The sequence below is a fragment of the Tasmannia lanceolata genome, unplaced genomic scaffold (genome assembly GCF_043159265.1).
Source record: "Tasmannia lanceolata isolate RefF3 unplaced genomic scaffold, GAP_Taslan_0.1 ptg000015l, whole genome shotgun sequence".
NCBI lineage: Eukaryota > Viridiplantae > Streptophyta > Magnoliopsida > Canellales > Winteraceae > Tasmannia > Tasmannia lanceolata.
Genome location: NW_027518692.1, coordinates 53846263 through 53859873, shown reverse-complemented (window position 1 = coordinate 53859873; position 13611 = coordinate 53846263). Strand labels below are relative to the sequence as shown.

Below are 13611 nucleotides of genomic sequence, written 5' to 3'. Positions count from 1 at the left end.
TGCTGTTGGATCAAAAATCAAGGGTGGCACCTCCCCCATATAGTTGTTAAGGTCTTACACCATATACAAAACTCGTTAGATAGATGTTTTCTTTGGTGGACTGAAATTGCCCCAACATGTTGAGACGTGATACCTTAAGAAGGGAAAGCCAGCTTGGCATACTAATTTGACCGATTAGTTTGCCAATGTATTCATCGTACTGAAATGCAGGGGATGCCAGCAAGGCATTTTACGGCCAACAGAAACCCACGTTGCTTCAAGCTAGACTTCCTCAAGGCGTAAAACATTTGCAATTGGGTTGAGACTAAACATCCCTTCCTATAAACAATTGTCACTAAGCCTCGCCTAAATACACGCATTAAGGTGACTTATCCTGGTCAGTAGGTAAGCTAGCAGAAAGTTGTTGTAAATAACTTATATTAACTTGCTAACAAGATTAGCTTATAAGATTATTCTAGACACAAAGCTCATATATCCTTTGACCTGACGGGCCATATTAATCTGTCGCCCTGCTCTTCACTTTTGGTATGCCTTAAAATGGTTCTCAGTTGTGAGTCATATTCTGGTAAGCTAGACTGTAGGATAACCTACGAGATTAATCGAGATATCTAACAAGGAATCCACTACCTCATAAGAGGAAAGTCATTAGATCGGACACCACAGTATGGATTCTGGAAATTTGATTTGGGCTAGTTGAAAGAATAAGGTTAAAGGGGGGATTTTATCCGTCAGAGGGAGAGGGGGAGAGAATATCATTCCCCTCCAAAGATACACACACTAAGCACGTAACTTTCCTTTTTGTCATTCGCCTTCTCCAGGAAAAGGTTTTCTTGAAAAAAAAATTCTTTATGCCTATGTTTCATTTTGATAATGATGGAGCCAGCATTATACCTAAGCAGAGCATGGTAGGGGCCACTACCAGCGCACTATTTCACACCACATGCTATGACGGGGTAGGGCCCACCAATTATACCTCGTATTTAGACCTGGCAAAAGCTACCCGTGCCCGCGGGTCGACCCGACCCACCCGCAAATTTGCGGGCACGGGTCTAAGTTTTAGTGACCCGTGAAAATCTAACCCGCGGGTGACCCAACCCGCAAAAACATGGGTCGGGTCGGGTCAACCCGCGGGCACCCGCATTTTTTAATCTTTTTTTTTAGAATGTCATCATCACTCAGCAGTACTATTTTTTAGAGGGAACTCTCACTTTATAAAAGTACGGTATGGAAGTACGGTATGGCCCGCACCATAGGATTATCCAAACCGTCCATTAGATGGGCCATATCCTAAATAGTTTATGCCCCAAAATTATTTCCATTGGTTGATTCTAACCCTCCGATCTATAGAGGGTTAGGATCAACCCTCTAACATTCAGATTGGAGGGTTAGGATCATCCTATGGAAATGATTTTTGGAGCATAACCTATTTAGGCTATGGCCCATCTAATGGACGGTTTGGATCATCCTATGGTGTGGGCCATACCATACTTTTAATAAAGTGAGAGTGCGGTCATAAGAAAACAGAGTGTTGATAACATTTTCTTATGTTTTTTATTTTATAACAATTTGCTACCAAACTTCTCCTCCGGGAACTTCTCCGCATGTGGCGTCATCGGGGTGCAAATATGCGCACATGCAAATGTTGCTACCAAACAAAAAAACAATAAAAAAGTAAATTAAAATTGCTAAATTATAAAGTTTTAGATGAAAAATTACCTACAAGTGGTTATCCAGTTATAAAATTACGAAAAAATACCAATAAAACATAAAAAGTTATGACAATTACCTGAAAAACAGATGCGGTCAAATTCAGATAATTATTACAATGCCATATTTGCGGTGACCCGCGGGTTGACCCGGCCCACCCGCGGGCCGCGCGGGTCACCTAAATTCTGACCCGCAAAAATGCAGGTCATTTCCTCACCCAACCCGTGGACCTGCACCAGCATCACCCGCAGGTTGACCCGGCCCGACCACCCGTTTGCCAGGTCTACTCGTATTATTGATGGGATGGAGGCCACCATCTATACCCAAATCTATGCTTAAGATAGGGCCTACCATTTATCACCTAACATTATTATGACGTGGCGTCTACTATTTCTACCCAACCCTATGAATTAGGGCGAGGCCCGTCATTTGACACCTCATGTTTGATTGTGTGGGGCCCACCATTTTACTCCCATGCATAGCATGGCCCCGAATACTAGCATATACATACACATATATGTGTGTGTTCAGGGGCGATGCCAGAAATTTTGCACAAGGGGGGCAAAAATTATAGTAATTTTTTATCTATCTTGAAATTAAGATAGAAAAAATTTCTATCTGAAATTTTGCACGGGGGGGCAAAAATTATAGTAAATTTTGCACAAAAAAGGGAGATAAAAATGGTAAAATTAAAATTTTAAACTTATTTTCTATCTTAGGGATGATTGGAAAGGGGGGCATATTTTTTAAAAAAGGGGGTAAGTATTAAAAAATAAAGGCATATTTTTTTTTTCCAAAAAAATAAGGGGGGCAATTGCCCCCCTTTCCTCTCATGTGGCATCGCCCCTGTGTGTGTTCTTTTCTTTGTTTTTGAATGATACTATAAATCTTTAATTTAAAAGAAATTTACAAATGCATTTGTAAATTGTAAGTCCCAAGTAATGAAAGAAAATGTACTTTTTAGTAGGTGGGCTTAGGAGGTAATCTGTGTTCCACCTCCCACAGGACCCACCTTGTTTGGAACAAAACTTTGCTCCAGATCAGTTTGGAGGAACCTCCTCCAACCCCTCTAATAGCAAGGGATGTGGAAATATCAATTCCATGCTTACTTTTTGGTTTTAGAAGGAATCGATATTTCCACACCCCTCCCAATTAGAGCTATTAGCAAGGGTACGGAGGAAGTTCCTCCAAACTGATCTGGACCCAAGTTTTTTTCCCTTGTGTAAATGAGAATTGGCGAAAGGATAAGTGTGGTATCCAGATGGGGTATGTTAGTCATTCCACATTCGTCTTTTGGGTGATATCCAGATGGGGTCCACTTTCTTGAGTTCAACTTGTAGTAGGACCACTTGCATGAGTGCAACGTGTACTAGAAGGATATGAAGGGATTGATATGATCACTATTTTAATGCAAGTTGAGATCTAACAGTGATCGAAAGGTATTCAAGTGAATCTAGCTAAACAAATAGATTTATTGTGGTTAGAAACAACTAATTAAATTTAAATCATGCTCAATTAGCATAGATCAAAACAAGATCTAAAGGTCTCATGGATGAATACTATTTAACGTGGCTTTATATGATAACTTCACCATCAACATGCATTTGAAATTTTATGTGGGGCTTGAGTTGAAATTTAATATGGGGCTTGATCATTTATCAAGGTACTAGACATTGAATCTTTCTACATAGATATTAAACTATTTAAGCATGCTGAAGGAGATTAAGGCCCTGTTTGTTTTGGATCTTGAGAACCGATTGTGAGTCCAAAATGATTATTGGTGTGGAAATTAAGTTTAATTTTTAGTTCAATAATCAGTTTTTGGACACACAATCAGTTGTCAAACATCCAAAACAAAGAGGGCATCACGGATTACTAAAGCTCTGTTCGTTTTGGATTTTGAGAATTGATTTTCGCTCCAAACATGATCATTGGACTCAATTGTATTTCATTTTGAGTCTAATAATCAATTTTGAAATAAAAATCAATTCTCAAAATCCAAAATGAACGAGGACTAAATATTTGTTTGAGGTCATGGGTAATGTTGTAAGTTAGGTCGGGTTTTAGTGTTTTACTAAACTTGCATCATCCTGACCTAAGTTACAACCTTACCCGTGAATTTTCTTACTTTTTCGCTAAAAAGATAAAACTGTAACACTACTCTCTTATCTAATACACTGGACGGTCGTTGCCCCTCAACTTCTCCCTTCTTTAATTTTTTTCATTCCTCCAAACTCAAAAGTGAAAACAGTTAGTTGCATCAATAATTTGTTTACGGGAAAGCATTTCCAAACAAGAAACCATTAGTTGAATCCGCTTGCACTATCACTTAATGGCACATCATTCATGTCACGCATTCTCAAGGTAAAATGAGACCAATTGGAAAAACTCACCTAACCCAACCCTAGAAACTATCTGTTCTTCCCCGTGAGAGGGCTGATTGGGATTGTTTGAGCAACTCATGTAATCACTCACAACCCTGTTTTCACGGTTTAGGCAGGTCCCATTTCGCTTGCACCTACTGCTGGAATCACTTTTGCTTTCTTTTCCTCTGGCTACTAAGAAGTTTCAGTTCCACGCATTCCAAAAGGAAAATGAGTCCAAATGGAAAATCCCACTGCAACCCGACCCTAGAAACTATCTCGGGTAGGGTCGGATTTATGAATCTAAATTTTCCCTTTCAAAATCCCGACCTGACCCAACGTGTGATTGTTTCTCAAGTAAGGTAGGATTCTGGAAAACCCAACCCACCCGATTTGATTTGCAACTGTGGTCGTCGGTATCTTGGGAGTTGTCCTAATGGTTTTTAAGAGTAGGTCTACAAGAAGAAGCTCTGAGATGAGATTGAGGCAGCCTCCATACAATTTCATCTTTGTAATCTTGCAATCTAGCTGAGCAAAATGAGGTGTCTAGAATTTGTAGTGGAGACCAATTTCCTTGTAGATTATGAAACAACCTATATGGTCTTGGTCCCATGCCGAACGGCACCCCATCGGTAAATTAACTGGTTTCGGGCAAAAATTCAGCAAAAATCAACATTCAACAAGTGAAAACAAGACCAATTGGCTAATCCAATGTATGCATTTTCACTCTGGAATGAATAGAGTGAAGTTCCAAAAGAGAGAAGTAAAATACCACACGGCCGCACAATAGACGATCAAATGATATAGATTCTTCATGATATATATGTCCTATTGATAGATTATAATCATTGATTACAAAATCTACAACACTAATCCTTAAAATAATAGCTTTTCAAATACTAATACATAGTTTAATAATTATATATCTAAAAAAGTAGGGTGCAAAATGGTCGATTCTTTGGATTTCGGGTTGAGCTTTTGCCATAAAATCGAGACGGGTTCAAGTTAATTCCCATTCATTTTTTAGCAAAAGCTCAACCCAACCCGACCCAAGCTGCACTCCTACTGGAGAGAAATCACTAAAATCTGAGCTAGCAAAGAAACTACCTCCTCCATAGTAGGCCTCTCTCTAGAATTCTCACTAGTACAAAGACAAGCAATGTGGAAGAATTTTTTCACTTGATCCGCCCCCTCACCTTCTGATACCAATCCCTCCTTGGACATAACATCATCCAACATCTCCATATGTCTATTAAGGCCCACCATCCTCCGGGCCCACTCGACCAACCACACATCCTTCCCACCCTCCCTTAACACAGGCAAATTAGGCCTCTTCCCCGTGGCCACTTCCAACATAAGTACCCCAAAACTATAAACATCGGCCTTCACCGTAGCAATCGTAATCCCATCCTTATACTCCGGAGGCATATACCCCATGGTCCCAGCCACTTGGGTCGATACATGCGAATGGGCCCCCTCGACCCGTCTAGCAAGCCCGAAATCCGCTATTCGGGCCTCAAAGCCCGAACTCAATAATATATTACTAGCCTTAATATCCCTATGAATTATCTTCGGGTCCGACTCATTATGCAAAAAAGCAATCCCAGACGCAACCCCTTCGATGATGTGGGCCCGGTTAGCCCAAGAAAGTGGGACTCGTTCCGGCAACGTGTCGTGTAACCATTGGTCGAGGCTCCCGTTCTCGAAATAGTCATAGATTAAAACCCTATCGGATCCAGATATACAATAGCCTAGGATCCGAACGAGATTAGGGTTTCGGCTACTGATCTTGCCTAGGGTTTCGATCTCTGCCCGAAATTCTCTAAAGCCCTGGAAAGCATCTAGGCTGAGTTTTTTAACGGCAACAGTAACGCCACTAGGGAGTCGAGCTTTGTAGACGAAACCGAAACTTCCGTCACCGATAATTCCGTCACCGGCAAAGTTTCGGGTGGCGGAGATTAAATCGGCCATTGAGACCTGTCTTAGAGAAGGATCAAAGGAAGCGCTTTCATCTATGTGGAAAGAATAAAGAGGGGTAGAGTTGGGGTTTGGTCTTCTTTGTTTTCTAGTTTTGGTTTTGTTACAGATTAAGACAACGAGGAAGCAGATTAGACCGACGATGATGAAACTAATGGAAGCTGCTATTAGGGCTTGGAGCTTTGGATCCATGGCTGATAGAGATTGAATAAGTAGGGTTTGGTTGGGTTAGGTTTATAGATGGGTTTGGGAACAAAAGGGAAGGAGAATTATAGAACTGAAATTAACGGGATTTTGATCCATGCGAAAAATATAAACTCTGGTTCCTCTTTGGGTGATGATTTTTTCGCCCCCCCCCCCCCCCCCCCCCTGTAGGATTATGCGCCCCCACTTTTAACGTGAACTGTGGGCAGACCTGATTCTTTTTTACGGCAAATCACGTCAAAAGCGGAGCGCATAATCCTACATAGGGGGCGAAAAAAAATCATCGCTTTTCCTTCTCTTTCAAAGGTCGACGTCTGGTGGGGTGTGGAATTGTAAAGTCGTCGGCACGCGTCAGTAAGTCTTTGTCTTGCTTCTAAATAAATAAACCAATAATTTGTAAAGGGGAGTGATATTTCCACCCCTTTCTCATCGTTTACGAATATTTTTATTTCTGAGGTGGGAAAGAGGTAGGAAATGGTAAAACAATTGGTTGTGGAAATGTTGGAAACAGGGACTTATAATTAAAATAGTTTTATTCAGTTTCCAAGCTTGTTCGTGAAGAATCGTGATAGAGTCAAACTAAATTATATTGATCTTTCCTAGTTGGCGCTTATTGGGGGCCCCAAGAAGTGATCCATATGTCTATCGAAGTGCCATGTGTCTACCCACCTCGATTATTTGAGCCTCTTGATCCATCAAGATGCATCCGAGGTCGCGTGAAAGGAAAAAAAAAAGGCTAAACCATTGATTTTTTTTTTCGTACGTATTAAAAAACAAACAATTTTGATTCCACATGCTTGTCCACTTGTGAGACTCACAAATGGAAGGTAGAAAAGTCTTGAACTGTGACTTTTTCCCATTGTGACTAATTTTTTAGGACGGTTACTCCTAAAAAATGGCCAGAGGGTACGAACGGCTAGATTGCTGCGTCCTGCATTCATTATGACACTGGTGCAGGGGTGATGGTTTTCTCATGTGACCTGACCTATACTCACAGACAAAAGGTTAGGACACTCGGAGTGGGAACTCTGGGAACCCTCCGAGGCGGAGCCAGGAATTTACTCGAGGGGAGGGGGAGGGGGGGAATGGTTTTTATATACATTTTCCCCCTCAGAGAACAGTTGTTTATGAATTTACCCCAGAGAGGGCAATTGCCCTCCGCCCCCCGGGCTCCGCCACTGCCTCCGATGTTCGAGTTGGACATGAGGTGATAGAATGAGAACCAAGCACTGGAGGTTAGTGTGCTACCTTGGAATGGAGCGGGGTTCCCTTGTATAAGTGGGGATTCTGTGCTTTGCGGGTGCGATGTGACAGTGCTGCGACACCGGTGTGATCGCAGGTGGGGGCACCATCACTGGCGCAGTGCAATTGACCAGCGATGGTATGTCAATTGCAGGATGTGGCATGGTGAATGTACGGTCCTTGATGGTGACAAGCTGGCACTTAGGAGATGCTAGGACGTTGTACGATAGCAGTTGGGAGATGCTGGAAACCAGTATGGCTTTTGATAACGATGCGGCTGGCAGGTGGTGGGATGTCATACAGTCTCCAGAGACAATGAGTCGGTGAGTTGTGACCAACGTGTTGCCTTGCAATCGCTGAGTGTTTTGGCTTGCCTGAGGGCATACGAGGGCCTCGGTGGGATTCGGCCTTAAGTTCTGTAGCGTGGTGGCAGGCGGTTGTAAGTAGTTGGTTGTCGGTAGGCTGAGGGTTCTCCTCTTTGCCGGAGTAGAGGGGAGACCGCGCGGCGGCATTCGACTGTGGACCTCAACCCCGAAGACCCCTCTTGGCCAAGCTCTTTTGGTTTTAGACTTCGTGGGGTGGAGTGATTGGCAGTGCTTAGATGGGGATAATGAGGAGGCCCATCTAGTTTAGGCATCTATGGGCCCCTACCAAATGTCGTGTTGCTCTCGGCGTACCTGATTTTACCGCCCCCCACGTATAAGCCCCCTACTTCCTAGAGTCGGTAAGGGCAGACAAAGTAGTCTTGTTCACTGGAAGGGGCTTCATCGAGTAGATAGGTGATTTGGTCTGAAAGCAGCACTTAGCTACAGAAATCGCAGTCCAACAGCATGCCAAAGACATTTCTTCTTATAGTTTTGTCAGGTTGCAGAGTTGGTTAGGCTTACAGGGTCTTAGAATGCAACAACAAAATTAATGCACATGCGCGCATTACACGAAAGTTTGTGCTTCTGGGTTTTCGGTCTATCTAACAAATGGGGGTGGCTATTTATAGGTTTTTTGGATCTCTTGCGATTATGGAGCACCATAATCGCAGGCGACCATAATCGTAGCGTTGAGAATATGGAGGGTGATGGGTTCCCGGGTTGGTTTTTCAGGGTCCTGGGTTGGTTTTCCGGGATTTCGGTTTGGATTTCCTCGATTGTCATGGATGGCGGGTGCCGCGTGGGAACAAGCTAAGGGGTCGGATCTTCGGGATCTCGGTTTGTCAAACTTAGGGCTCGATTTTAAACAAGTTTGGTTAAAGGTGTCATTTGCACTCTATTGGTACATGTAGTAGGAAAACGTTCAATTTGAGAGAAGGATTCAAGCATTGGAGATCATCATTGAAGTCTTCATCTCGGCTACCTATCATTAGTCCGGTCTTGACAAAATCGTGTGTCTACAAAGCTGCACACGAGCAAGTTGGCTGGTATTTGCATACAAAATTAATCAAAGGAATGACAATGTGAAGGGTGGCATTGCGAGGCCCAAATGGGAGTTAAATATTCATCGGGCAGGGACGGTGCATAACACCTTTCAGTCCCCTTAATCAGGATACAGATCCTAAATGGAAATGTAGATCGAGTTTATAGAGTCACATGTGGGTCTGAGGCCCTCTACTAGCTGTCGACTCTAATTGTTCCCCATAAAACTTGAGTTCACCTTGGTTTTTGTGGAGGAAGAGAGAGGTGGTTGACAACCGACATTGAATGATGGATGGTTGTTGAGGATGGATTGCCAAAAAAAAATATCAAAAATGCAAACAAAAAGGAGTGGAAGGAGTGCGCAGGCTAGTTGGCCAGTATTTTCTTAATTATAAAATTATTCAAAGGAACTATAATATGAAGGGTGGCATGGCAAGAGCCAAACAATAAGATCACCCCATTAGATCTATGCAATTCACCACAACTTGGGCAAATCTACCTCACAAAAAATAACCAAACTGACCCTATTTCATAGAAAATGGTCAGATGCCCTTCTATTATGGAAAATGACTAAAGTATCATGTCCCTTGAAATCTAGCCAAAATGCTTCCATCTCATAAAGTGATCAAGCTACCCATATCTCATAGATAAGCCTACAAACTTGAAGGTTTTGAGGAATATAACTTCTTAAGGCCCTGTTTGGATGCTCGAACACTCGGCATTCACTGGAGTTTCAAATGCCAATTAATGAAATTCCAATGAATGCCGATTCATGGTGGGTTGCCAAATTTACGGTGATACTTCATTTGACTCCCAGACATGTTTGGGATATCATCATTGCCTTTTTTCCTACATGGTGCCCATGTGGCACTAATGTTCTATCCCCTGATCTTCCAATCAAATTTTACCAAAATGGAGAAATTCGGGTGGAAGAAGAGTGGGAAAAGTCTTGTCTTATTCTCTTTTTGTTTCTCTCTTCCCTATCTCTCTTTACCAAACTCTATACTAGTAATGACACCCCTACATTTTCCACTACTCTTCCAGAGGATTGCCACTCATCCAAACACTACTTACCGCTCTTCCACTATTTTCCTAGACATCTTCCATACTTGTCTACTCCTTAAGACTTCTTATTCCACTACTCTCCCTACCACCTTTGAGCAACCAAGCAGGGGTTGAGGCTTCCCACTGATAGAGAGCTAGGATTGACCCAATATTAATCTTGTAAAAGATGATTAAACCATTCCCCCTTTTAGTCATAAATTACTTTGACAGAATTAACTTCTATCATTTAACATCTTTTGGCCATTTGACCATCAAATGAAGGGTTTTTGGTTGCACAAAAGCCAAAAGCCATGATACATTTGGGGTTTTGGTTTTGCATTTGGGTGCCACATCAGGAAAATCTCTTGTTTGGTTGCCAATGTAGCATCGAAATCCCTGAAGACTACCAGACAAGTATATAGATAATTTTTGCATGTCTGGTGACGTAGCATCCATGTCCTCTCCTTATACTTTTCAGGCCAAATTTCTCAAAAAGGGAGAATTTGGCTTGGAAAATGATGCTTGTTCTTTTTCTCTCCATTCCCCCTCTCTCTTCTCTTTCTATATTAATAATGTCACCTCCTCCAACTACTCCACGAGGTTGGCAACCGAACACTACTTATTTAACGAGGAAGATTCTAGGTAAATCTAATGTCTGCCCCCCCTTTTTGACTACTTATACCACTAAGCTACAAGGTAACAACCTGCAGCCAAATAGAGCCCGAAGGTTCAACCGAAGATTGATAAGAAGATTGCTACTCGTAAAAGATAATTTAACCCATTAACTAATTGAGAAGTTGTTCTCCATTTGAGAGGGAGAAAGAGGTGGTGAAAAAATTCATAATGTATGTGTGAAAGAATGCATGCATAATGCATTGAGAGAATGCAAGAGGATATGCAATTTACGATATTTAATAGGACATTTGCCCGTGAAGTCTAGGACTTTTTTGGAAAGTCCAGTGGGGTTTACTTCTTGATGATATAATGTACAGCCCATTACAGATAAGAGAGTTAGGATCATCCTATGGAAGATAATTTATGGGGTTTAACCCATTTACATTGTGGCACGTCAAATAAGCAGTTTGGATATCGTACAAAGTGGACCCCACTCTACTTTCTGAAAATACCAGACTTCCCTCGCAAACATCATGTAAAATCTCGGTGATCTACCTATGTTGCACTTATCTCTTTTGATGGGAAAATGTTTGGAAAAAACCAGATTCGAAGAGAGAAGGCTGAGTCGTGCCACTGGTCACTCTCCTTAAGAATCGTATCCGCCCCCTACCGATGCAACCGGGATCCGCGAATCGACGCTCCAAGATAAAACAGCCAAATATGGCTCCAGTCCAAGTGCACTCGCTGACTGGTCCACCCAGAACCACCTTAGAACTGTGCTCAGACACGGAAGGAACAGAAGGAAGGAAATGAAGCAAAACCAGAAAACATAAACCTTTTTCTGTGTAAACCTCTTTCTTTTTCTGTTGGCAAAAGCCACCCCAAAAACTCTTAGCCTTACCCAAACCGTATTCTCTTCTCCTTTTTATAGACACCAAAGTGTCAGAAAAGGAAAGAGCCACCATTTATGGGTATTAATGTTGAGAAAAGCTACCATTAAGAGCCTTGAACGTTTCTCTTCCAACATTCATATCTGTGACCGTTGGAGATGAAACGGTTTTACAACTTTAATAGGTGTTATTATCATAATCATTTAGCAATTAATGGGGTAAAATGGAAACTGTTTTGGGCATTAAAAAGAATCTTTTCATTTAAAAAAAAAACACTCAAAAGTCACTAGCTTTTGAAATAAGAGGGAAACCAAAATTTGAATCTTTTCCTCTAAATTTTAAAGACAAGGCAACAATCACTTTTGGCTTTTCAAATTCTTTAAAATTTCCAACAATCCCCCACAAGATTCAAAATACAGTTACAATTTGAAAACGGGAGCATCTGAGCACATTAGAAAAATAGAGTGGATTCATACCGGTGTCTTTTGGACTTCAACCGATATTTAGGATAAATAGATTACGTTCCCGAGTACAGGTAGAGTTAGACTCCTTCAACCTTTCCTCGTAGGTGTAACTGGCTAACCTGTTACCCACACCCTACCTTCGATTCCTTAGTGATTCATTCACAGGATTGGAACATTTTGGCCTTGTTCCCCTCTTGGTTCTCATGAATGTTCTAGAGAATTACCCGTTAAATTCTCATAGGAAGCGGCCTCACCTCCACATTCACTTAGGTCAGTCATCAAGTGTGCACTGCAAGTAACACACCACCCAATTAAGGTTATGAACTAATTAAGAGTCTCAAACTCATCCTACCGCATTTGCAGTGAACAATATCCTTCAACATTTGGCATCTAGGAGTAGGGGGTGATAGTGTTAACAAACCATCCGGTGACTTATTAGTACTCATTGAACCTAATTCCAGGGATCTCCTTTCACATAGGTTGGGTGTCCATCACTAATGGTTAATGCCCCGGGCTTTAACCCCATTCCTTTCTGATGCCTTATATACCACTTTATGTGGCTTTACTAGAAGATCTGCAGACTCCTCTCCGCCTTTACAAAGTCGATTGTTACTGTCCCTCATCTGCTTTACTAACTTATGCCTGAGGCAATCATGCCCATTTTGCCATTTAAGGTCTTACATTTGGCCTTGGCTAAAGCATTTTTTAGCAGTCACTATATAAAATTACCGAGGGAACCAGTCTTGGCCATAACAGCCCATCTACCATAAAAACATAACTTGAGCCATTTGGCTCCACCTTCTGCTAGGGATAAGGCTATAATCTTGCTATCATAGTGAATCTTTACAATACATTTGTTTAACCGATTCTCATGAAATCGCTCCACCACTTAAGGTGAATAAGTACCCATTGGTATACCAGGATTCTCTCAATTAGAGATCCATTGGCACAACCTAGCCTTCTTGAACAGCAGGGCCCCCACAATTTGAACAATTACCTCTTATTTCTGAGTTACCAAGTAATACCCATCCCAATTTGATGTACACATGTACCTTTCGAGCAACAAACCATAAGTACATGGCATTTACATTTTAAGCCGCCCTACTCCAAAAATTATGGTTAGTCACCAATTCAAGAATTTAGAGTCATGTCCATACGATACTCGTACGCAATTACATTCGATTATCCAATCTTTATATAAGTATTCTTATGGACTTACTTTCTGCAACCTGCAGAATATGAACATAATGGGCACATAATGCATATATTGTTCAAATTTTGTTCCAATATGCCAAATCTACTTATTTTCCAAAAAAAATACAGAAAATTAGAATGACATTTTAACATGCATTATATTGATGAATTTCATCAATTCTTCTTTAGATGGAATAAACTAGTTAGGGTAATGCCAAACCCAATTTGGCTCTTAGAGTTCCCATGCCATAGTACATATAAAACATCATTTCCAATACATGAGGGCAATACACCAAGTTCCTTAACAAGAACAAGAACTTTAAACTTTAATAGTGTATGAACTATAATGCAGATTTTTTCTCATTGAAAATAAATCATTACTTATATTGCCATTAGATTCATTTACAAGCATTCAACAAGACATGCTTATCTCTTAAAGGCATTTTAGCAAACACTTGACAAGCATCATTTTTTAACCATGTACCATTATCAAAACAAATGAGTG

General features: G+C 41.3%; 1 protein-coding gene across 1 annotated transcript; it reads right to left on the bottom strand.

The window, feature by feature from the left end:
• Positions 1-4856: 4856 nt before the first annotated feature.
• LOC143892422 (Protein kinase superfamily protein) lies at positions 4857-6406 on the bottom strand. Its single transcript, XM_077397032.1, has one exon. It carries the CDS (start codon positions 6237-6239, stop codon positions 5133-5135), a length of 1107 nt encoding a protein of 368 aa, XP_077253147.1. The 5' UTR covers positions 6240-6406; the 3' UTR covers positions 4857-5132.
• Between the last annotated feature and the right edge of the window lie 7205 nt (positions 6407-13611).